Raw genomic sequence first — 25,000 nt, 5'->3', positions numbered from 1 at the left:
GCAGCTCCCCCTTGGAAGAGAGAGAGAGAGAGAGAGAGAGAGAGAGAGAGAGAGAGAGAGAAGGAAGGAGAAGCGTACTTTAGAACGTTTTAATTATGGCTCGGTGAAGAGGATTATATCCATTATACTTATTCAGTACGTGTCAGGCTGCTGTATGGAGAGGACTTATTGAAACTTGGTAATAAATGTTTCACAGGAAATGTCAAATATAAACGAGTAAACATATGCTGCTAAATGTTATTATTTTTCTTGCAGGATATTTTTCATTAAACTGCAGATTTTCTGGATGCAGGTAATGGATTTGTTACGCCGCCTCAATCGCACCGAGGCTCATCTTATAAATTAAATATTAAAATGTTTGTGACTTGAAAATTTATAAAAAGGCAGGATATTACAAATGAGCTCTCTCCCTGCGAATGTGCTTAATATTACCTTTCTCCATATATTTGCATTCAAATTTGGTTTAATTTTATACATGAAAGAGTGTTAATGCCATATTTATCTGTTCCTCCTTTACTGAGAAGATTACCCCCCGATAGGCTTAAACTTAAATTAATGGGGAAAAAATATTATTGCATTAGAGGGTCATAATAATAAGAGAAAGCCTGGGCAGGGCATATTGTCACAGTCTTCTAATTTCCAAGCAGTAATGATTAAATCAAGAGGTGCACTAAATGACCAAAATTGCGTAGTGCTGCTGCCCTCATTAGAACTACTTGCTCCGGTCTGACAATGATCCTGCAGACAGAACCGCCACGGCTCCTTAAGAGTGCAGTGCTATCATTCCGCAATCAATTTGAGCTAAATGCCCGTAGCTGTATTTTTAAAATCTAATTTAATAACTTAGAATAGGAAACATTATTAATACTTTTTTATCAGAATGGTTCCGTCTATGTTAAACAGCCTTCAGCACTACGCTGTAATGAACACGACGCTGGTGCATTATTAATCCACATGTTCAGACTCAGTTTGGTTTTCCTCTCTTTACAGATACAAAAGAAAAGCAAGAGTGCAGCAGAGGGAGAGAGAGAGAGAGAAAGGTAGAGCGAAAAAGAGAGCTAGAGAGATAGAGAGAGAGAGGTAGAGAGGGAGAGGTAGAGAGAGGAATAGAAATGCAGAGTGATAGAGGTAGATAGAGAGGTACAGAAAGAGAGGTTGTGAGATGAAGGTAGAGAGAGGTAGAGAGAGAGGTAGAGTGATAGATGTAGAGAGGGAGGTAGAGAGAGTGGTGCAGAAAGAGGGAGGTAGAGTGATAGAGGTAGAGAGGATGAGTTCTATAGGGAGAAGCAGAGAGAGGTAGAGAGGGAGTGGTAGAGGTAGAGAGGGAGGGTTAGAGGTAGAGAAGGAGTGGTAGAGGTAGAGAGGGAGGTGTAGAGGTAGAGAGGGAGTGGTAGAGGTAGAGAGGGAGGGTTAGAGGTAGAGAGGGAGGTGTAGAGGTAGAGAGGGAGTGGTAGAGGTAGAGAGGGAGGTGTAGAGGTAGAGAGGGAGTGGTAGAGGTAGAGAGGGAGGGGTAGAGGTAGAGAGGGAGTGGTAGAGGTAGAGAGGGAGGTGTAGAGGTAGAGAGGGAGTGGTAGAGGTAGAGAGGGAGGGGTAGAGGTAGAGAGGGAGTGGTAGAGGTAGAGAGGGAGGTGTAGAGGTAGAGAGGGAGTGGTAGAGGTAGAGAAGGAGTGGTAGAGGTAGAGAGGGAGGTGTAGAGGTAGAGAGGGAGTGGTAGAGGTAGAGAGGGAGGGGTAGAGGTAGAGAGGGAGGTGTAGAGGTAGAGAGGGAGTGGTAGAGGTAGAGAGGGAGGGGTAGAGGTAGAGAAGGAATGGTAGAGGTAGAGAGGGAGGTGTAGAGGTAGAGAGGGAGTGTTAGAGGTAGAGAAGTAGAAAGTAAGTGGTAGAAAGCGTGAGGTAGAGAGATAGAGGGGAAAAGGGAGCTGTCCTGAATCGAGGATGTTCCTAGTGAGGCTCGGGAGTTCAGTGTAAGTCGTTGACTTTGTCTCTCGGTGCCTACCGCATGCTTAGGATAGGTGCACACATACACACACACACACACACACACACACACACACACACACGGGCACAGATGCAGCTCGACACGGTGAGGAGTGCTTGGAGCATCTGTCACGGTGACGCTTCCTGCCCTCATCCACTCAGTGGAGTCTGGCAGTGCAGCCCTCCCTCGTCACCAGCGCTAAAACAGCCATTCGGCGCTAATGCTAATGACGCGTGCTACAGGAGCTGAGGAGTGAGCAGAGCTACGGGCCACTACACAGCTGTCTTTGCTCTCTCTCTCTCTCTCACTCTCTCTCTCCATGGTCTCTTCCAGTGCTGACGGCGGCAGCAGGTGAGCTCTCCTCCCTTGCAGTGAGTACCTTTTAATTAGCAGCAGAGAGAGCCAGAGCGCACTACAGACACGTAACTGTCGAGCATAGGACCAAGACAACAAACTTGCAGGTAAAAAGAAGAAGAAACAGACTGTTGAACATAGGCATAGTGTGTGTTTGTGTGTGTGTGTGTGTGTGTGTGTTACACTACTCGTATAAGGTGGTGGTAGGCTGGGTGGCGTGAGCAGAACCCCATGAATCGAACCCCACGCCCCTGGTGTTTATAAAGTGCTGGCGGGCGCGAGCGTTTACCTGGAACCCTGGCTTGCGCTGGTACTTCCTCCGCTGCTGTAGCTCGGCAAAGCTCGCCGCTCCCGTGGCGTACGTGTAGGCCATGTGGGGCAGGAAGCCCATCTGGTCGAGCGTGGGGTAGGGCCGCAGCCCCGGGAGGCTGGCCTGCACCGGGGGCATGAAGGGGGCTGGCGGGAAAGCGCTCTGAGGGGGCAGGGAGGTGTACAAGGGCTTGGCGGCGAAGGGGTTGATGCCGAACATGGGGCTGGTGCTCTTGTCCAGGTTGCCGTTTCCGTTGGGGCTGCCGAACTCCTTCTTGGACAGGTAGGCTAGGTTGAGGGGCTCTTCCAGGTGCTCGCGGGGCGAGGCGAGGGGGTTGCGGTCCAAGGGGGCGCCGTTGGGCTTGGGCCGGCTCCTGATGGAGAGCATGTGCTTGGGTTCCTTCAGGAGCTTGGGCAGGGAGAGGTCCAGCGGCTCGGCCTGGAGGTCCTCGGACGTGAAGCTGTTGGGTGTGTAGGAGCTGCTGTGCGAGTTCTTGGAGGAGGCCGAGGACAGGTTGAGCGGAGATGGTGTGTTGCTCCTGGAGTGGTCCAGCTTCTCGCCCAGCTGCTTGGGCCCGGGGAACTGAGGCGTTTTCGAGAGCCTGAGCGGAGCGTCACAGTTGTTGATGCTGTTGTGGAGCTCGGCGATGGAGGGCGACGTCAGGCGGTCCAAAGGTTTGACCAATGACAGAGGAGACCGAGCATTCACAGAGTCTTTCATAGGCATGTGGTGAGCTGCAGGAAGTCCCAGCTCCATACCGTTCCGGTCTAATGGAGGGGTCCTGGAATTGGCGTACTGATACACCTTTCTCTGCTCAAACCACTCTTTCACAAATTCCTGAGGAAGGCCGACAGCTATGGAAATTTTCAGTAGTTCCTCCGAGTTGGGCTCCATATTCATGGCAAAGTATGCTTTGAGCACTGACATGTGGTCCTTGTAGGGGTTGATGGAGCTGGTGAGGCCCTTCTCGGAGATGATGGCGGAGAGCGGATGGGCGAGCTTCTCAGTGAACATCCCCTGCTTACTGGGCATGATGTTGTCATGGGGCTGCAGCACCGCCTTGATCTCCTCGTTCATCTTACACAGGTATCTCTCGTGCTGATGTAAGGGTATTGGGCCCGGGAAGGTTTCTTTACAATATTGGCAAGAAAAGGGTGTAAACATTATGGTGTTCTCATGCATTTTTTCCTCCGTACCTAAATCTATTGTGTGGTTCAACCTTTCCTTCTTGATATTGCTAATTTGTCTCTTCGAGTCCGTGTTCAAGCTTTGGAGGCAAGCTTTGGCTTCGTTGACCTTCTCTAGCGTGTAGTCAATGATGCTCTTGGTGGCGCCATTGTGATTGACGACAGGAAGACCAGTCTGGGGCCCACCGGGGGATCCCAGCCCCTGTTTCTTCTCCTCGATCTGAGAGCCCAGCTCCTTCATGTACGCCTTCAGCTTGGAGAGCTCCTCTGGCTTGCAGTCCATCTTCTGCCGGCACACCGTGTTGTCCACGATCTGGAGAACCTTCTGCACCTCGCTAAGGTTGTTCCCCAGGGACGGGTACCCCAGCGTCTGGCCCTCCATGCCTATACCTAAATGCTGCAGGGGACTCTGAGGGTTGGGAATGCCCAAAGGACTGCCCCCACCCATGCCGCCGTTCAGGAAGGGGCCCGGCGTGCCGTAGCCATGCGATGCCATCATCAGCTTGTAGTCGTTGAAGTCCAGTGGTTCGGATTTGATGCTGAGGTGGTTGGGCTGCTCGTGAGGGCCGAGGGGCTTGCCGTTCTCCAGCTTGTGCCTCAGCTGGGTGATGGCGGCGTTGGTCGGGGACGAGGACGCCGACGTCGGGGAGGAGCCGGACTTCACGCTGCTCCGCATGCGGCCGTTGACTGTGATCAGGCCGATGCACTTCTTACTGCTGATGTGAGAGCTGTAGGAGCCGGAGTGGGAGAACCGCTTCTTACAGTTGGGGCATTCGTACGGCTTTTCTCCTGAGAGAGAGAGAGAGAGAGAGAGAGAGATGAAGGTCAAATCATGCCCTGTTCATTTGTGGCTCTATTTCTTAATAAACAAAATGATATGACAGATGCATTCTATCTAGAACAGTATTCAATACTGAGAGACGAGAAATGTATGTAAAGATGAACGAAGTTAAGCACCAGGCAGTCTGGTTGAACTGCTCTCTGTTGAGTAATATGGGGTAAACCCGATGAATATTCATAGAGTGGGCGGGGCGAGCTGCTACCCACCACTGTGGATCCGCAGGTGCTCCTTCAGATGGTGCTTGTATTTGAAGGCCTTGCCACATTCTGTGCATTTGAACTTGCGGTTGCCAGCGCCCTGGTTCAGCAGTTGGTGCTGTAGGAGAGAAGATATTTACATGAGCTCCTCACAAACAGAACGGGAGAAGACTTCGCTGCGTAATCCCAATCGGTGGCGGGCGCGACGAGCCAAATGGCTCCCGCCGACCCCGGCCGACCCCGGCCGGCCCCGCCCCGCCCCACCTCGCCTGCCTGGCCCCGCCTTCCACGCCGTGTCGCCGCCAAGCCAGGGCAAGCGTGGCCACGGTTGTGATAACAGAGGACCGTATACCTTTTAATTTCCTGGCTGGTGTGCCAGTGAAGCGTGCCTTTAGAATCTGGCTGTACCGTGAAGTAAATAAAAGGGTCCTGTTTTAAAGGGGCTTCCCCCCCCCCTCATTAGAGAAGGCAATCTGATCCACTTTTATTAATTTAGGATAATCGCTCGGATGAGATCCTGCATATTTAACAAAGCCCTCCCTTAGCATACCTGAGAATAAAGTTAATTATACCAGAAAAGGTGGGTTCGGGTAAATGTTACAATTTGATAATTGGAAGTGCGTTTCCAGGCGGTTTTAAGCCTTCAAACAGCTCTTTAATAACTCGTGAGTGCAGTATGTAGGCTGAACCTTCATGTTCGTGTTCAAAGATCAAACAGCGTTGGTGCGGCTCCACGCATTTGCAATTCAAAGCAGAGAAGAAAAAAAAAAGGGAGGAAAAAAAAATCAATATAATCAACATATAATAGCGATAACAACAACAACGACAATGAGGCGCGTAAGCACCGAGTGGCCGGTCCACGCCAGGCCTGCACAGTTAATTCGGAGTGGGAGTTGAGTATGTTAAACGGCCCGGAGGACACAAAGGGCCCGGGGCGCTGGTGGAGGGCCCCGCCCAGGAGCCACTCCGGCAACTGGCAGGGTGCGTGAGCTGGGCCCGCATTCCGGCGCAGACAGATGGCGTAAGGCAGGACACAGGGAGGATTGTTCAAACAGCAGCAACCTTCCGAGATCAAGCGTCCCCACGCCAGGGAGGCACCCCCACCTCCTGCTCGTATGTTGCTGAGTTGCATAAACAAACAGCAACAGCTGCTTTGTGTCCCCCCCCCCCCCTTTTCCCATCCCCCACCTCCATCGCCCCGGTGAGGGTGGAGGTAGGATGCAACTGTGCCACCATTAACGTAACACAATCGTTCTTCAGCGCTAATTGTGAATGGCAGCAGGAGAATGGGGGATGGGGACGAGGACAAGGGGTACCAGCCCCGTGTGTGTGTGTGTGTGTGTGTGTGTGTGTGTGTGTGTGTGTGTGTGTGTGTGTGTGTTTGTGTGTGTGAGAGAGAGAGACAGCCATGTTGTGGGTGGGGGCCTGATTGGGTATTTAACATAGGATTGGCTCACAGTGAGTAGCCCCCCCCCCCCCCCCCCCCCCCCCTCCACCCACATGGACAAAATGTTTAGAATTTTTTACGGTAAGTTGGAAAAACTGGGGAAAACCTTGCTAATGCTTCAACAGTGACTGATTCATGGGGGACAACAGTAAACTGTTAGACTTTATCTGAACTTAGTCATGAAATGTGTATTTGTGATTAATATAGAAATTACTGATGGTGATGGTGTTGGGGGGGGGTTATGGGGGGGTTTGAGGCATTTGGCCAAGAAATGACTAAACATGAAGGCAGCCTAGTGCACTAAAACGCTGTCGTCTCGTGTCTCGCTGCAGTCTCGTGTCTCGCTGTTGTCTCATGTCCCGCTCCCCAGACATAAGGCCTGTCCATTTGGACAAACACATACTGCTTTTCGACACCATCAGATTTGAGCATAATGGCAAAAAATGAAGTGGGACCAGGGGACCATTCGACAGGAAAGACTTTCTAGATGAAGGAAGTACACACACAAAAACCAACAAATAGGAAGTAATTTGTGGATTAGCCGGGTACACGGGTAGAATGGGCCATCTGCTCCTGTTCAGAGCAGGCAGGCACAGGCAGGTGAGCAGCCTGGCACCGCACGTCGGATTAAATCACTCCGCCACAGCCGGAGCACATAAAGGGCCTGAACGCCAGGCTACGGCAGGAACGCCAGGCTACGGCAGGAACACCAGGCTATGGCAGGAACGCCAGGCTACGGCAGGAACGCCAGGCTACGCCAGGCTACGGCAGGAACGCCAGTAACGCCAGGCTACGGCAGGAACGCCAGGCTATGGCAGGAACGCCAGGCTACGGCAGGAACGCCAGTAACGCCAGGCTATGGCAGGAACGCCAGGCTATGGCAGGAACGCCAGGGTATTTTTTTTTTTTTTTTTTTTTTTTTTTTAAACCTTTATTTAACCAGAAAAACCTCATTGAGATTAAAAATCTCTTTTTCAAGAGTGTCCTGGCCAAGACAGGCAGCAGTACATTCACAATTTACAATAAAAACAATCATACATAAAGACAATAACAAGTTTTCAATACATCAGAACATAGAATCAAGACAATAAGTCAAATCAATTAATCAGTCAAAACATTTGCAACTAGAAGCATCCACCTCCAAGTTGCTCAACATCCTCTTAAAAGAGCCCAAAGAAACCAGATCTTTAAGTTTCAAGTCTTTTTGTAGCTCATTCCAAGTAAATGGAGCTGCAAACCTAAATGCCTTTTTTCCCAGTTCAGTTCTAACTTTAGGAACAGACAATAAAAAAAGATTCTGGGAGCGTAGATTGTAAGAATCAATACTCCTTTGACTGATATAGGTCAGAAGGTAGGATGGGAGTAGACCTAAAATAGACTTATAAACTAAAATAGACCAATGATATTTTCTACGAGCATACAACGAAGACTGGCAGGAACGCCAGGCTACGGCAGGAACGCCAGTAACGCCAGGCTATGGCAGGAACGCCAGGCTACGGCAGGAACGCCAGTAACGCCAGGCTATGGCAGGAACGCCAGGCTATGGCAGGAACACCAGGCTATGGCAGGAACACCAGGCATCGCCAGGCTACGCCAGGCTACGGCAGGAATGCCAGGCTACGGCAGGAACGCCAGGCTACGGCAGGAACGCCAGGCATCGCCAGGCTACGGCAGGAACGCCAGGCGGGGTTTGACGTTCTTCCCGTGGTTCTCCATCACGCCACGCGTCCAAGACCAGAACAGCAGCTCACGTGGTCCAACGTTTCTCGCACGTTTACACACGGCAGGTTTAGAGATTAAAGACGAATGTCCCCCCCAAAAATAACTCTTTTAAATACTTAACATACACATGTGAAAGACAGTGTGATTTCTTACAGGAGCCACTGTGTCTCATATGATGTATGTAAATGGTATATGTAAATTGTGTATAAATTGTCCCAGAGGTAATAACATAAAAACAACTGAAGGATGTTTGGAATGTCTATGTCTTATGTTTATATTAGCGAAAGTATAAATTGCGATATGTAATTTGCTTATGTGCTGATTTTTAAAGAACATAAAAAAAAATCAGAGTAAATTTAAAGAGCAGATGAAATTTCTAAATTGGAAATTAAAACAATCATTCGATCGTGAACATAAGACTCCAGAATCATATCAGGAGGCCATCAAAAAACCATTTAGGCCTCTATTAAGGCTATTACCAGTAAAAGATCTGTATCTTCAAAATGCCATGAAAAATTAATAATGATTGCCAATCAAAATGATCTCTTTTCTCTCTGGGAATATAGCACATTAGAAATAATGTATAAAGTTAGAGAGCGTGTATATGACAGAAGGAGAGAGAGCAGGAGTGGGTGAGCGTAAGAAAGAAAGAAAGAAAGAAAAGAAAGAAAGAAAGAAAGAAAGAAAGAAGGGTTAGTCTGACAGGGAAAGAGGGAGTGTAGAAGACAGAAGAAGGGCACTGGCAGCTGAGAGAGAGAGAGAGAGAGAGAGAGAGAGAGAGAGAGAGAGAGAGAGAGAGAGAGAGAGAGACACACAGAGGGGGGGAGATAGGACATCTGACACTCACCTGATCTCGTCCTGGCTTGTGCGTGGCCATATGTCTCTCCAGCTGAGTGCGGTAGGCAAACGTGTAGTTGCACAGGGGGCAGGAGAAGTTCTCCTCGTTCTTCTCATGGCGGTACTTGATGTGTTCCTTCAGGGAAGTCAAGCGCTTGTAGCCCCGGTCGCAGTAGGGGCAGGTCAACAGTTGGGCAAAGGCATCTGGAGTTCCAGGTGGCAGGTCTGTATCAGAGAGGGTGGTGAAGGAAGGGAGGGGGGGCGGGGCATTGGGGGGGGGGGCATTAGGGAGGGGGGGGGGCGTGGGCCAGAAGGTCAGGAAATCAATGGCAGCTCATGGGCGCTACGCCCGGACTGGTATGGGAGGTATCTCTACAATCTGCTGTACTGAGTGCCATCGTCAGGCCTGGCACTAATACCCCTACACACACACACACTCGCTCTCTCTCTCACACAAGCACACACCCACAAGCTCTTACGCATTAAATACACACACTTGAATGCGTGCAGTTTGCTGAGCATGGCACATAGGCTCGCAATAATAAAAGGGAAGATCACATTAACACTAAAAGGTTTAGATGCATTTCTTTTTTAAACAAGGTTTGACATTATCTAGACTTAAATCAGATTTGCAGCTACACTGCAATTAGCATTTCTTAATTTTATACCAGTATCAATTCAATATAATCAACTTATTGATTATATGTTACTATGCTACAGTATATGAGTGTTAGAGTATATTATTGTAGATCGTTCTTGGTTATTCTTTCTAAAACAAAGAATCCCCCAGTTTTATAGTGACAGACATGGCACATATCTTGGGGGGGAGCCCTGTCTGCCCACCTGGCCCTGCTTGGTCTTTTCCACTAATTTATCCCGCTGTCCTCATGGGGGAGATATGCGCGGTAAAGCTCGTGTGATTCTCCCTGCCCTCCCCAAGGAGAAGGAGGTGCTGGATCAGGTTTCACCGCCTGGACAGCTGCACCCCCCCCCAACCCCCCCGCCCCCCGGTAAATACCCCGGCATGGGGCAGGGCAGGCAGCAGCTGTGCCACATCACTGCCGAGAGGGCGGATCAAGGGGTGGGTGCGGTGTGTGTGTGTGTGTGTGTGTGTGTGTGGGGGATGGGGGGGGGGGGGGGGGGGGGTTCTGGGGGTTGAGGGGTTCCCTTACCGTTCTCCTCATGTCCAGGGGCCTCTGGCGTGCCCAGCCGGGCGATCTCCTCCGGGGCTTCGGGGTAGATGATGGCGGTGTGTCGCCCCGCTGCAGGTAGTCTGCGATGCTGACAACGTGAGCCTCCACGTCCGGGAGCTTCCTCTTGGCAAAAAAACTCCTCAAACTCAGGACATGCAGTCCATACTCTTCACTGCAGAGGGAGGGAGAGATGGAGGGAGAGAGAGGGAGGGAGAGAGAGGGAGGGAGGGAGAGGGAGGGAGGGAGAGAACTTGAGTAAGGCTGTGTAAAAACAAAAAAAATTGGATTCTTTGCCATGTGAGAAATGTGGAGCTTGCGGAAGGCACCGGAAACATGGTGTCGCAGATGTGATAAAAACAGCTGAAAAAAACATTAAGGTAGTAGTCATGGAGGGATACGTCTAAATTATGCCTTATCTTGTCACCTAATGGCCACTAAAATAAGAAATATGGCTTAATCTAGCAGGAATGCTATTTGAATTGTGGAAAAAGCTTTTAACGATAAACCTTTTTTCTCTGCCTTTAAATGTATTAGGCGCCATGTAAGGAGGGAGACGCAGGCAGGAAACGATGCTGGCCACAAGGCTGCATTACTTCTGATTCCTCTAATCAAACTGCTAACGAGACGGCTTCTGATAATTACATTTCAAATTACAGGAAGTTGCGATATCGAGACGTGGGGGAGGCAATATTTCATCAGTGATTACTTTTTGCAGTCACGGTGGAGGGACGTCGTGAATTCTGGGATCTGCTTAAAATAATTAATAAAAATGGCCAAAAGTAAATAGATATTGAAATATAAAATCGTCTCACTTTAGTCCAAAAAATAAAAAATAAACCTCACAAATTCTGTAGCTTTCAAATTCTGTCTTCTTTGTCAGGATTCCTTCAGCCAACTGATATAATCATTATATTTATATAGAGATTAGTGTCTATGTCTCCTCTCCCATCTCATCTGTCAATTAAGCCAAATACTGTGGAAAAGGTGGCAGAATGCTCAGAGACGGGTTTTATTAGCCACCTTTCAATTAGGCATGCACAAGTAAAGGTAAACTGTGTACGGAGATTTGTCAGACAGTAAACATTTTTATGGTCTAATTTGTGAAAAGGTCAAGGTACTGGACTGTGTCGGTGTCAAAAATGTCTCGAAAATGTCAAAGTGCCAGTGGACCTTTTCGTACGCCCCTTCAGAAGCCGGGGAACTGGGGTGTGTAAACCCGCCGCCTTCGTTAGCGGGTCGGCGCGTGCGGAGTAATTAAAGTGGAAGTGAAAGAAACGCGCAGGCACCTAGCACGGCCCCCTCGTGCGATCCCAGGGCTCGCCACGGCGGAGGCTCGGAGGAGGTGAGCCCGGCGGAGCAAATAAAGGGCTTTAGCTCCTCTTTGATGCCAGCTTTGTAGAGTACATAATCTAAACAAATTGAGTTTACCCACAAAATTAGATTTTTGGACTGAAATGAGATTGGGGGAAAGTTACTGCGCTGGGTTTGTGGTGAACTACCAACCTGGTGCTCTTCTTCTTCTCCCTACCCTCTATCTCTCTTCTCTCTCTTCCCTCTCTCTCTCTCTCTCTTTCCCTCCTGTTCCGTCTCACCCTCTCAATTTCTCTCTCATAAGAACACATAATGGATGACACCAGGATGAAATGCCACTGGAGTAGCAGGGAAGTCAGAGTGCTGTTCGCTACAGGACGCACCAGAGGGTTTCCGAAAACGCAGTGTGGCCACCCCCCTTTCCAGACGTCTAACATCATAAATGCAAACTTTTATTAAGCCTCCATTTCTGTTCAGCTGTTCTGTTCAGCGCCGAGATGTGAGAGGGTTCTGCCTTTGGGACAGCGTGCCAGCACCCGCAGGAGGAGGGCCGCCTCGGGTAATGCGTTAGAGGTAAAGGTAACGCAGCAGAGGATTCTGGGTAAGGTTCACATGCAGATTGCACTTAATGACAAATGGCAGACAGGATGTGGGTGCAGTGGGGCAGAAACAGAACACGGACGATTACAAGCAACTCACCTGTGCCATTCCCAGCTGGGTGCAGCGTGGCATCTGGCCCCATGCTGTCAAAGTCATCTTTCAGTTCATCTGCAGAGAGAAAGGGAGGGAGAGAGAAAGAGAAGGAGAGAGAAAGGGAGGGAGAGGAGAAATAGAAGGAGAGAGAAAGAGAAGGAGAGGGAGGTGAGTAAGACCGACCACACGAGCTCGCCGTTACAATGCAGCAGCTCTAAAGGAGAGCGGAACGGAAGCGCTGGCTGTGCACCACTGCGTTCTCGCTTTGTTTGGGATCTTAATGAATGCTATCATCAGGAACAGACAGGGCCTTATTTACCTTATGCAAAGACAGCAAGCAGCGTAAGAGAGAGAGAGAGAGAGGAGAGAGAGAGAGGAGAGAGAGAGAGAGAGAGAGAGAGAGAGAGAGAGAGAGAAAATAAAGGCCAGTGCCAGACCAGGGAAGCTCCACTCGCCAAACAGGAAGATTAATTCAAGAAAGCCCTGTCCACCTGAGCAAGCAGAGGAACAACAAAGGAGCAAGAGAGAGAGAGAGAGGTGGAGAGAAAGAGAGCAAAAGGAGAAAGGGAGAAAGAGAGAGAGAGAGAGAGAGAGAGAGAGAGAGAGAGGGAGGGAGGGAGGCAGAGAGAGAGGGGGATTGTGGGGGGCGCTATGTGGAGAATTCTAACTCATTACACCAGGCCTCACCAATCTCTTTAATGCATGCAGTGTTGTGGAGTCCAAACCTCAGGTAGGACACGCGTAAATAAAAGCCCAGCGTGCATAAACCTTCCCATAAAGAACACGCAGACCCAACTTCACACACTTGGGGGTTAGTGGGTGTTTTAGGGGCAGCGTTACGGGAGGCTGTCAGAGGCTCGGACACGATCAAAGTGGTCCTGAGTCCTTCTGCACTGGCTTTAGAAATTAAGTCAAGGTATTTCTGAGAGGATGGAGGCTGGAGTAGATATGAACATTGTGCCTGCACCTCCTGACGCCTGTCATGTGACTCCTAACAGACGTCCTGAGCATGAAGGTTGCCATGGAGATTCTCCAAATCCTGACCAGGGCATGTAGAGATCACCACGCAGACGCACCAGTGCACGGGTTGCAGAGTGCCACAACCCAGGGCCAACACGCTTCCTTTCAAAGAACACAGGCCTCAGAACGTGGAGACAGAACAAACACCACTGAAACAAATAAATGCAATAAATGAAATGCACTGAAAAAAAAATTAACTTAAGGGTAAAAAAATTAACTTGGGGAGGAGGGGGAGTGGGGGGGGTTCTTTTGAAGTTGTGATTGGCAGCAATTGTTCAAGTCTGATTGTTTTCCTAAGAAATAAAATCAATTTGGGCGCTGGCTAACTTTAATTCATGAGAGGAAAAAAAAACAATTTTCACGCTAAAAAGGCAAAGAAGACCTAAAAAAGAGACTGTTGTTTTCCTAGTTCCTTAGAAACAGGGTAGTTATTAAGAGACCGAGAGAATGAGACAGAATGAGACACAGGGAAGGAGACGGAGAGAGAAGGGGTGTAGAGAGAGAGAAAGAGAGATAGAAAGAGAGAGAAAGAGAGAGAGAAAGACGAGAGCGACTCCATGCACGAACAGACTCTGTTTCTGCAACAACAGATAAAACAGAACAACCATTCGCTTCAGAGAACAAACACCCTGACTCTCCTGAAGTTTCCCCTGACACACACACACACACACACACACACACACACACAGAAAGAATGAGAGCAGAGAGAGATGCTCCTCTGTTCTCATCTGGGGGGGGGGGGGGGTGCTTGTGTCTGGCAGTGATGACATCACCAACAGGGGGAGTGGGCTCCTGTAGCAGCATTGTTGAGAAAGCCCCCGCCCCCTTCAGGCAGCTCCTTCAGCAGCCCCGCCCCCTTCACCAGCTCCACCCTCTAACACCCTTTGGCCAGCTGAAGGCAGAAGCATCAGATACAGCTTCTCTGATCAGCCCTCTACTCCACCCCAGATCACACATGGCCCTTCTGGTACCACGCAGCTACACACAGTCACTTTGCCAACGAAACTGAGATTTGTTTGTTTATTTACTTATTTTTTGCCTGTCTATGTGGTAAGAGGGTTTGGAGTTGTCCAGTAGGAGGTGGACAAGTTCTATATTACATTCTTTTTACACACACACACACACACACACACACACACACACACACCACACACACACACACACACACACAAACAGGCAGGCAGGCAGGCAGTCAAATGTTTATCTGGGCAGAGAGGGTTTATGGTTGTCAGTGTGAGAGAGACCTACATGTCTGGCTCCTGGGTCTGGGTGGGATAAATCAGGCCCAGTAGAGCAGGTCAGGCGGGAGGGATGGTGCAGACCCATAGCAGGCCAACCTCTGGTTTCTTCACCCTGACCCTGGGGGTGTCCGCCGCCATACCTCACTCCCCAAACACTCCCTACCTAACACCACAAGGACTGTTTATTTTCAAAACATTTCCCCTTCTTTATGGCAGGCTAGCGCTGGATCCCTGCTCCGTAAAAAACACAACGGTTTGTCCGTTCTTTGTTATTCTCCTGCAAACCCCTGGACTGGGTCGAAAGGAAAGCAGGAGGTGGAGAGAGAAGCAGGGGGAAGGCGAGGGCAGGGGAGAACGCAGGTGATTTATTTAAAATGTCTGTCAGTGATAATGATGTCATGGTTTCCAGCACACCGTGTGAAGTGCATTGTGGGATGGAAGAATGTCAAGGACAGCGGGTGGGGGGCGGGTGGGTGCGGGCGGGGCGGGCGGCGCTGATTACACTGGAGTGGAGGAGACAGCGAGGAACATCGGCTCCAAACCTGGCCTCTACCACGAGAGAGAGAGAGAGAGAGAGAGAGAGAGAGAGAGAGAGGGAGAGAGAAAGAGAGAGAGAGAGAGAGAGAGGGAGAGAGAGAAAGAGAGAGAGAGAGAGAGAGAGAGAGAGAGAGAGAGAGAGAGAGAGAAGGCCTTATCAGAGCTACGTGCTGATGGTACCAGTGCAGACACTTAGGCACCGAAAGAGTAAAAAAAACTGAGTGTCCATGAGTTTGAGAGAGAGACGAGAGAGAGAGAGAGACGCTCCTTCACCCAGAGCTAATGTAACTTCAGCCCAGCCATTCAGATACAGAGCTGAGGTCTTATCACGAGACACACTCACACACACTCACACACATCTTCAACTTGCCACACGGCCGCGTCACAGACACTACGGCTCCGAGGGCTTTTATCAAATTAACCAATATACAGCAATACTGTATGAAAGTGACTTGTTTTTCTTTCTAGATTCATCTTTCTGTGCTTATAAAAAACTGATATTACAATCGTGGAAACCCTCGCCCAAAGAAGAGGAAGGAGTTTGGGGAGAAGACTGAAGTACTGTAAATAATGCTCTCTGTTCATCTCCTGAAGGGAACTCAGAGTTAATAATGTTAATAATGCCAGTAAGGCGAGCTCCTCTCAGTAAATGGCCATATTATTTTGAGCGTATTAAATTTTTTAGACTCCTGAACGCTCCCTCTCTCCGAGCCTGGTGCCCTGCTAGTTCATTAACAGAAATGAATAGCCAACCCTGCCTCATCTAAATGGGCTGTCTTACATTGGCCCTTACCACACTCGCTTTCTGTCACATGCTTCCAAGAATCATTGACTCTTATTATACATGTAAATGGCTATCATAAAAATAAAAATTTCATTTAAGATTGTTAATGACTTTTGCAGCAGCACAGCTTCCTTTAATGATTACCCTCTCCCCCTAATTAAAAGTATTTATCTCTGAAGCATCCACGACTACCGCTCGCTCTCCAATGACGCTTGCAGGATAAAATGTACGGTAAAGTAACAAAGTTTGCCGGGTCCTCTCTCCTGTTCTAATACAGCGCTAATTACAAATGAGAGTGTCAGTAAACGGAGGAGAATTTCCCGCCTTCGCTGAAACCGATCGCGTGTTTGAAAAGGAAACGCTTCGTTCTGGGGCTAATTAATAAGGGCGAGCTAGCGCTTCCTTTAGGTGTATTAGAGAGAGGGGGGAGCTCCTGACTGTATGGCGAAAAAAAAGAGGGAAGAAATAAAAAAGGAACAGGCATTGCTCGTGGGCGCCCTTGTCACCGCGTGCTCTAGCAGAGAGATCCGAATTAGGGGAAATGGTTCTTTTTTTCGGATTCTGCTCTCGGGACGTGGAACTACTCAAATGAGCTCATGAAGCTCGGAGTCTGTTCCATGTTCCAAGACCACATTACTGAGATCAAAGGACTGGAATAGTTTTGCATGCTTTTAAAATCCAAATTTATTTTAGATGGGATTTATTTTTATTTTTTTTGGAAAGTCCAACATACGTGTGTTTTCGAGATTCTATCAAAAAGTTATTTTGAGATGCTGCTTATCTTATCTTGATTTTAAAAGTGGGAGTTTGTGTGTGTTTGCATGTCAGTCACATGGCTCCAGACAGCCTGTAAATGAGGGGTGTGTGTGTGTGTGTGTGTGTGTGTGTGTGGTGTGCGTCACAAGGATGCTAACACCTGTCATGTCCTCTTCCTGTCAACTCTGCACATCAGTGCTGGTTCATTACAAATGAGATGGGAGGAGAGAGGAGAAGAGAGGTGGAGAGGGGTGGAGGAAGGAAGGAGGAGTGGAGTGAAGAAAAACGTCTGAGAGGGAAGTGTAGAGGAGAGATGGAGAGGGTCTGAGAGGAAAAGAGAGGTCAAGAGGGAAGGGGAGGAGTCACATGAGGTGGAGGAGGAGCTCTAGTCTGACTTCATTTAAAACTGAGGGGCCACTGATGGAGCGAGAGGCTGTCCCACTCACCAGTATCATCCACGGAGGCCCTCAGCATGTCACTCTCGTGCCAAACGTGCTCCACGCCACTGTCCCTCATCTCCTCGTCCTCATCCTCAGCCTTCGTCATCAACACGTGGCCCAGCCTTGGGGATGGCGGTGCTGCCGGCTCGTGATTGGCTAGGCTGGCCGGACTCCCGCCCCCGTTCAGCAGGCCGTCCTCTTCCGACACCATCAGCTTGTCGTCTTCTTCGGTCTCTGATCCGGTTTCCACCACATTCTCGTAGCTCAGCACTGAAGTGCACACACACACACACACACACACACACACAAAAGAAAAATAACATTTTATCACAATGGAAGTCAATGGGAACTCCAGGTTATTATTACAATCCCTCACAATTATCCCACAAAGCTTTAGACATGACGATGTGAGTGTGTGTGTGAGTGTGTGTGTGTGTGTGTGTGTGCACAAATGCTTGTGCACGTATGTGTATGTGCGTGCGTGTGTGCATGTGTGTGTGCCGTCATGATCAGCTAGCCACCTGCTGTGAAAAGGCATGCCAATATATCTAGAAAATCCAGAGAGCAGCACCTTTTAGGGCATCAAAATCACTCTCACACACACACACACACACACACGTCCCTGAATCCTCCTCCTTCTTCATCACACACTCATTCATCCCCCCTACACCTCTTATTCTGGCAAACATTCAGTTGCTACTGTTGTTGAAACACTGATGAATTTGTTGAATTACTGGATAATTCGGGATGCGTTTAGTCATGCAGTATAAAGTGCAAAATTCTGCTCAGGTGGAGGTGTTTGATTTTTTTTTTACCATTTTATCATCTTTTACCATGGGCTTCTTTACAATGGCTAATCTTTTAAAATATCTTTAAGAATCCAGTCTTTCAGGAAGGCCTGTCAGAATGAGTGACACCTGTCCTGCTCTGTGCAGCTTGGCTCTCTGTTCTCAGAGACCCGGAGTGAAAAAGGTCTTACACGTACTCACACTGAGCCCAAGCTAAAGCACTGATGCTGGCTTCCTCGACCGTGCCCTCTACAAAGCACAAACACTCAAAAAAGAAGACAAAGTCAGGAGGAATAGTCCAAGGAATAAAGGATATTGGCCATTAGCTGACACACACACACACACACACACACACACACACATTCTCTCTCTCTCTCACACACACACACGCAAACACACTCACACTCCTGCGGGCATGGCTGGCCTTTGGAACACACTCAAGCATGGAGCTATGACATCATGGGAACCCACAAAAGAGAAGAAAAAGTGGCAGAGTAGTGAAAAAGAATGAAAGAGTGAAAGAGTGAAAGAGTTTTCAGGTCGGTCCTGAGCCCTGCATTTCCTTGATCAGTTTTGGGAATCGTGCGGTAAAGGAACGGTGACTCGGCTCGCACGGTGGAAATAATTACCCGCCGACTTTCCTACAGCCTTGACTTTTCGTCCGTGTAACACATGCGCGTCTCGGCCCCCCTGAACAAAACTCTCACAGATGTAAAAGGCAAAAAAAAAAAAAAAAAAGAAAAAGAAAATGAAAAAGGGAAAGAGAGAACAGGAGGCCCCCGAAAGCCCCACGTCTCACACCATTCCCCTGTGGACAGAGAAGATTACACCGCGCATATCTGTTCATAACATGATCTTTGGCTAATCCACCGGTCTGCACTTGCCACTGAACAACTGCACAACAGGTGCAAATTAAAATGAAAACGGCGCCGTGGGCCGGGGCCAGACTCGTCCGCTGACCTGGGCTGAATACAGAATGACAGTGGAAACAAAACCTTTTCAAGAGGTGTGACCACAAGGGTTTAGACAAGTTCAGACTGGGTAATGCCCTCTGTGATAGAGAGGAGGAGGAAAAAAAAAGAGAGAGAGAGAGAAAGAACGAAAGAAAGAAGACAAAAGAGGGGATGAAAAGAAAGGAAGAATGGAACAGGAGAAAGAAAAGTGAGACATTCGAACTTGATGTGTGGTCCAGATATACCTTTGCCACAATTGATAATGTGGTTCTATTACCCCTCACCCCCTACGCTCGAGCCCTCTGCTGCCCTCCGACCACCAGACCCACCCTCAACCTCCCCCTGGAGCAGAAAGGGTTGAACTATTTCTTTGCGTGGAGCCGGACAGGCTGGACTGGGCCGTGCTTTGTGCGGGCGGAGCGGGCGGAGCGCACACAAAGGAGCAGGGGGCCCTGGGTACAGCCCCGTCAAGCAGAGATCCACAGGCCTGAAAGAGCGGCCAGCCCCGACATGGCTGAATGAAATTATCTAAGGCTGGACAGGTTTAAAAAGCTTTCTGCAGCACCCCCGTCCGCGTGCGCGCACACACACACACACACACACACACACACACACACACACACACACGGTTTTGAAGGTGGGGGTCGGGAGAAGAAAGGGAAGAAGAGAGAAAAAGAGAAGATTAATACGAAGCAACTGCAGGGAGAATATCTAAGCAATCTAAGTTGGAGTAATGAGGGAAGATCTCAACACAGGGTCAAAGGAGAACACATCCATCCATCAGCCAAACACACACAACACACACACACACACACACACACACCACACACACACACACACACCACACACAGTTTCAGTTACAATCTACCATTAACCAACAGAAGAATGTGATTTAAGCCCCGTGAGGGAGGAGGACTACAGAAATAAGTTGCTGTGAGGTGTAGGAGTCAGACAAGCTCTCCAAATGGCACACCAGGTTTAGGTGCTACTGAACTTCCCAGGTCTGTATTTCACATTTGAGGCTCTTTTAATAGGCTGCCTGTGAAACAACAGCACTTTCAGTTATATAAGGGGCTACGACTCTCACTTAATAATTGCTGGTTATTGGCAATCTTAGTTTCAAGCGCTGATAAAAAAATCCTTCTCAGTGGATCTGTGCAGGGCAGACAGACAGACAGAGAGACAGAGAGACAGACAGACAGAGAGACAGACAGACAGAGGGACTGTGTTTGTCCAGGACGTTTGGTACCTCAGAACTTGATAGAAGGCAAATGTTAAATGTTTCTGTTTTCCCTTCAGTGTAAGGTTCCAATATACAGTGATGAGAGAGAGAGAGAGAGAGAGAGAGGGTGGGTGGGGGCAGACAGGCAGACAGACAGACAGACAGACAGAGTGTCATATTGAGCTAAAGTTAAAATCTTGCCAACTACTTGGTACTTACTGTAGACGGTTTGAAAAAGAGGGGGTAATAACAGCGGGGGAGGGTGGAACTTTGTTAATTCAGACACACAGCCAAAAAAACACAACACACACACACACACGAAAAAAAAAAAACTTGAGAGTGTGTGTATTGTTTAAATGGCATCTCTGACAGACAGCCATTCCTTGGCTGCTATTGTACTTTCAACACAATAATTCCAACCTGCTAATGTCACCCACAGCCATTATTTCTGTTCCTCACCTCTCTGCTAATCAATCTTTTGTGTTGCCGGCACTGAGAGACAAAGAAATGATAATGTTTACTTCTCGGCTAAGTCTCCTCGGATGACACGTTGTATTTGGCTGCGCCTCGTCCGAGTGTCAGCTGCAACAAAGGCAATTACGCCTGCCATTCTACGTCTGATGCTACCTGTTACGTCTCACGGCCGCTTCTCTCTCCTGCTTTTGATCTCAAGTAAATAAAAGGGAACATCTCTCACTCGAATGCTACAGATAATTAAAATGACACCCTTAATTGCCCCAGTCTCAGTTAATGCTAGGCTTAGCGTTCGCCGTCGTAACCTATTCACAGTGTTCATATTGGCCTGTCAGTTAGACAGTACACAGGGCAGACGCTAATGACATGTATTGTGTATGTGGTATTGATTATGATGACTAGCCCTTCAGGAGCAGCTAGCGCTGCTGGTTTAGCGGAATGCAAGGCGACGATACAGAGTGGGTGGAACAACAGTAAAAAAACACGTTTAAAAAAAACTAACTAATATATATTATATACTATATATATATATATATATATATATATATATATATATATATATATATATATATATAATATATATATTAGTTATTCATTTTGAAAAGAAGTATATAAAAACAGCAAGAGAAAACTATTTCATGTTTCTATGGCGACACTGTCTTCAGTAGCGAAGATCTGGAGGCAATCCTAACATCTTGGGGCTTTGGTGGGGGGTGGTGGGGGTTTGGTAGGGGTGGTGGGGGCAGGGGGGTGAGTGACTATCACTGGAGCCCTTGGCCCTCGCTAGAACGAGACTGTCCGCTCTCACATCCTCTCTGGCTCTTAGCATTAAGAGCCTTTTTAAGATGCAGCCACTTGGATCTGGGAGAATATTTCACCTGTTTATTCAAACCGCACCTCCGGGAGTCCACGGAGACTCGGTCCGCCTCAGTGGACACTTGTGAACACAAACCATAAAAAAATGATGAGAAAAAACTGAGGTAACAGCACATTATTAAGCCAAGTAAAGCAATTCAAGATTTATAATAGTCAAAGGAAATGCTAATAAAACATATTCCTTTCCAGCCAGTTTTGTATTTGTACCTGCATCCCCCTATAAAGTTAACTAGAACAAAGGACAAAACCGTCAAAAAATTGACGGATGTGAGTCCATTTTGAAGAGATTCTTCAAGTAGTTGAGTTATATGGATGCACCCGCCGACGATTCATCTGTAAACCGTAGCACTGCCAACCCAGACCACTTAATCAACTCAGATGCAATACTGGCTCCAGAAAGCATTACTAATGTCCCTGTGCAAAACACCGTCGTCAAGCATACACTGATTTCCAAGCATCGCCATGTCATGCTGTCTTTATCCACCACCCTACTCCAGGGCATTGCTCCTTCTCGCCCAGACCTCCAGGGGCAGGGGCAGAAGGTTCATGGTCAGGCCTGAGGAAGACCTCTCGTTGTGGGGAGAACTCGTTGTGGACTCCCTCTGAGCGTAGAGGGGATGGAGGTGTTCATATGTGCTATGTGCCCGTGGGAGACTCTGCCATGGGCCTACGCAGTAGCAGAGCTAATCGGTGAAGATGCTAACCTTATTGGAGATCCAGTCTGCCCTCTCCTGTCTGCCTCACAAAACACATCACCTGAATGGCCCAGGGGTGTGTGTGTGTGTGTGTGTGTGTGTGTGTGTGTGTGTGTGTGTGTGTGTGTGTGTGTGTGTGTGGTGTGTGTGTGTGTGTGTTTGTGTTTTAAGTGTGTGTGTGCGTGTGTTTTGAGTGTGTATGTGGTGTGTGTGTGTGTGTGTGATTTAATTTCACAACATTTCTGCCGTAAATCAAAATAAATGTATTTCCTTAGTAATCCTTAATAATTTTAATCAAAGAAAATAGATATTTATATCTCTTTCCTGCCTTTTTCATTTTTTAAACTAACAAATGTGACACACTTCACACCTGTTTAAAATGTTACTGTCACATTAATATACAGTGGGAATAAAAAACAGGAGAAATACAGGAGAATAATCCAACTCCAATAAAGAGGGGGGAGGAAAAAGAGAGGGGGAGGACAGTGGGCCAGGGGGGGAACAAAAGACCTAAAGAGAGAGAGAGAGAGAGAGAGAGAGAGAGTCCAGTGGACAGCACAAAACCCAGTGAAGTGAAAACCAAACTGGGGAGTGTTTGTGGGGGCGAGTGGCTGTGGGGGGCGCGTCACGAAGGGGGTTGTTATGTTCAATCACTTCTACCAGGAGGCAGCCGGCCACAGTAGCCGGACTCTAATTGAATTAAAGAGTCGTTTATTTGCTGACGCCCGAGCAACAGGCTGGAAGAAGCAAGAGGCCTGGAAGTTCTGCTGAACTGCTCCATGGCCCACCGCCTCAGCTGAGCCCGTCCCAGCTCACCATCTGTACCCACACACACACACACACACACACGCCACCCCCCTGCACCCCACCCCCGCCAACCCCGCCTCTCCAAAACACGAGCCAAAAGGGGAGGGGGGGGGTGTGTAGTAAGGGTGTGTGTGGGGGGGGGGGGGGTGTAAGGGTGGGGGAGTGTAAGACACAAACGTTCAGACTGCTCCTAGGACCGGCTCACACAAAACGAGATGAGAAATGGAATACAGAGAAGAACAGAAACGACACACTGGGGGACAAAAAAAAAAAACAAATAATAATAATAAAGCGCGTGAAACGGTTTGCCCAGGTGAACCGGGCGTCTTCCGGGTTTCCTCCCGCTCTGACATCCGTCAAGCAAAGGAAAGGTTTAAATTAGAAAATTTAATTTATTTGATAATTTTCCCAGAATAATTAGAGTTTAATATGGGTTAATTAATATGCAAATCTCTCAGCAGATGTTCGACAGAGGAGTCTTAGGTGGGGAAGCAGTGCGCGCGCATCTCTCGTCCTCGTGCTCTTGGCTGTCACTTACTGGCCATAATTGCTGTAACTAACCAAATACACACAAAACCTTTAGCGGGATTTAAAGAAGAAAAAAAAATCTCTCTGCCTGAATCGTCAGGCAAACCACTACTTTCATCGCACAAAGGCACAAACATTCCTTATTTTCTCTCATCTGAAAAGGTCTTTCAAGCCTCTGCCGTTTCACTGTTGAATGAATCGAAAGCTCCTGATACTTCACATTTATTTATTTATTTACCCCCCCCCCCAACACCACCCCCCCCCCTTCCTCATAGCCTTGTTTATTCCATAAATGTGTATAAATAGAAAAGATGCAGGCAGTGAATTGAGGGGATGAGTGTGAAGACACCTGGTCCCTGGTGTTTCGCTTTATCTGCCTTGTTGATGTCTTCCCACCTAAATCTGTGGGCATTGTGGAGCGCGTGAGCGAGGCGCGCGGATCTGGCGATGTTGTGCATGAAAGGGACTTTCAAATGGTGCTCGACGCCACTGAATCGGGTCGCCCATCAAATATTTACGGCGCAAAAAAACGTGCTCAGCTGCTATCGGCTTGATACGGCATTTATGCTACCGACGCTGCAATGCCGAGTTAATGGCACGGAACACTTATAAACACACTGTGTTTTTTTTATTGCATAATTAAAATAAAAAATATGTATATTAACAAAAAGTAAAATGAAAATTGAGAGTCAAACTGAAAAAAAGCTGAAAGAGAGTGAGCCCAGGAGAAGCGAAGGAAAGGAGTAAAATAGGGCTCCATAAATGAAAAAAAAAACTTCTTTAAAAGATCATTTAATGGTTTCATTCAGATTTTAATATGTACATATGTAGTAATCATATTTCCCATGGGGCCTGTTCATACAGTATTACTAAGCTGATAGCTTACTATGTACTATAATACACCAGTTATGTGTATGAGTTTATCACTGCTATCTCTCTCTCTTCTTTCTCTCTCATCCTCTCTCTCTCTCTCTCTCTCTCTAAGAGATAACATATAACATATGGCCCAGTGCCATTGGTACATATCTCTCCCATATACCCACCATCCTTACAATACTGTTTTACACTTAAGCTTAGACACCATATCTATATTTCTTATGCCCCCCACCCCTAGCAGACACAGACACACAGACACACAGACACACAGACACACACACACACACACACACAGAGAGAGAGGTAACAGGACAGTTACACAGGTGCATTGTGGGCTGCTGCAGGTTTTGATGTGGGTTGTGGTAGGCTGGTAGTCAAGCTGATAGTTCCAGTCAGGCATTATCGAGCCATTTCATAAAACTGGACCCAGCTCAGATCTGCCCCTCCACGTCACACACGCTGACACCGCCCAGATCTACTGGTCCAGATGCCACACCTGCTTATTCAAAACTCTCCCACTACAGACGTCCACACCTGCAGGGCGGGAATCACAAAACAACGGTTCACTAGCATTTAATGGCCGGGCCGGGGGCTCTTACACGCAACACCAGCGGCTGTAAGCTGCACACCGCGCCGGGGATAACGCACCTCAACCCGACACACTTCTAATCACCACTTAGCTCGTCTGCAAACCTACCCTGAGCAGGCAAAAACTGCCATGATAAATGCAATAATGTATGTCGCATCCACATGACTAATAGGCTAACCTGTTTAATACTTGGCAGGGACTGAATGTGGAACGGAGTTTTATACAACGGCTTGTCCTGTCACTAAAACGAATGTGCTTTTTTAGAGCAGGGCAGAGAGGACATTCCATGCAGAAATAAGCAATGTTTTTGTTGTCAGGAGACCCCTGTGCCCCATTTTAATAAAA

The 25,000-nt window shown here is 48.1% G+C and overlaps 1 protein-coding gene across 1 annotated transcript in view; it reads right to left on the bottom strand.

Annotated features, from left to right (window-relative positions):
* The window catches only part of zeb2b (zinc finger E-box binding homeobox 2b), a 47,754-nt gene that overhangs the window by 3,256 nt on the left and 19,498 nt on the right, over positions 1–25,000 (bottom strand). The window contains 9 exon segments of the mRNA XM_077015706.1: positions 1–10; positions 2,621–4,617; positions 4,876–4,984; positions 8,883–9,097; positions 10,045–10,123; positions 10,126–10,212; positions 10,215–10,237; positions 12,076–12,144; positions 16,854–17,120. The exon segment at positions 1–10 is cut by the window's left edge and continues 171 nt beyond it. Of these exon segments, the coding sequence (XP_076871821.1) occupies positions 1–10; positions 2,621–4,617; positions 4,876–4,984; positions 8,883–9,097; positions 10,045–10,123; positions 10,126–10,212; positions 10,215–10,237; positions 12,076–12,144; positions 16,854–17,120 (2,856 nt within the window).

The sequence above is a fragment of the Brachyhypopomus gauderio genome, chromosome 8 (assembly GCF_052324685.1).
Source record: "Brachyhypopomus gauderio isolate BG-103 chromosome 8, BGAUD_0.2, whole genome shotgun sequence".
Lineage (NCBI taxonomy): Eukaryota > Metazoa > Chordata > Actinopteri > Gymnotiformes > Hypopomidae > Brachyhypopomus > Brachyhypopomus gauderio.
Note: the sequence above shows the minus strand (reverse complement) of the source record. Positions and strands in the feature narration are given on the sequence as shown.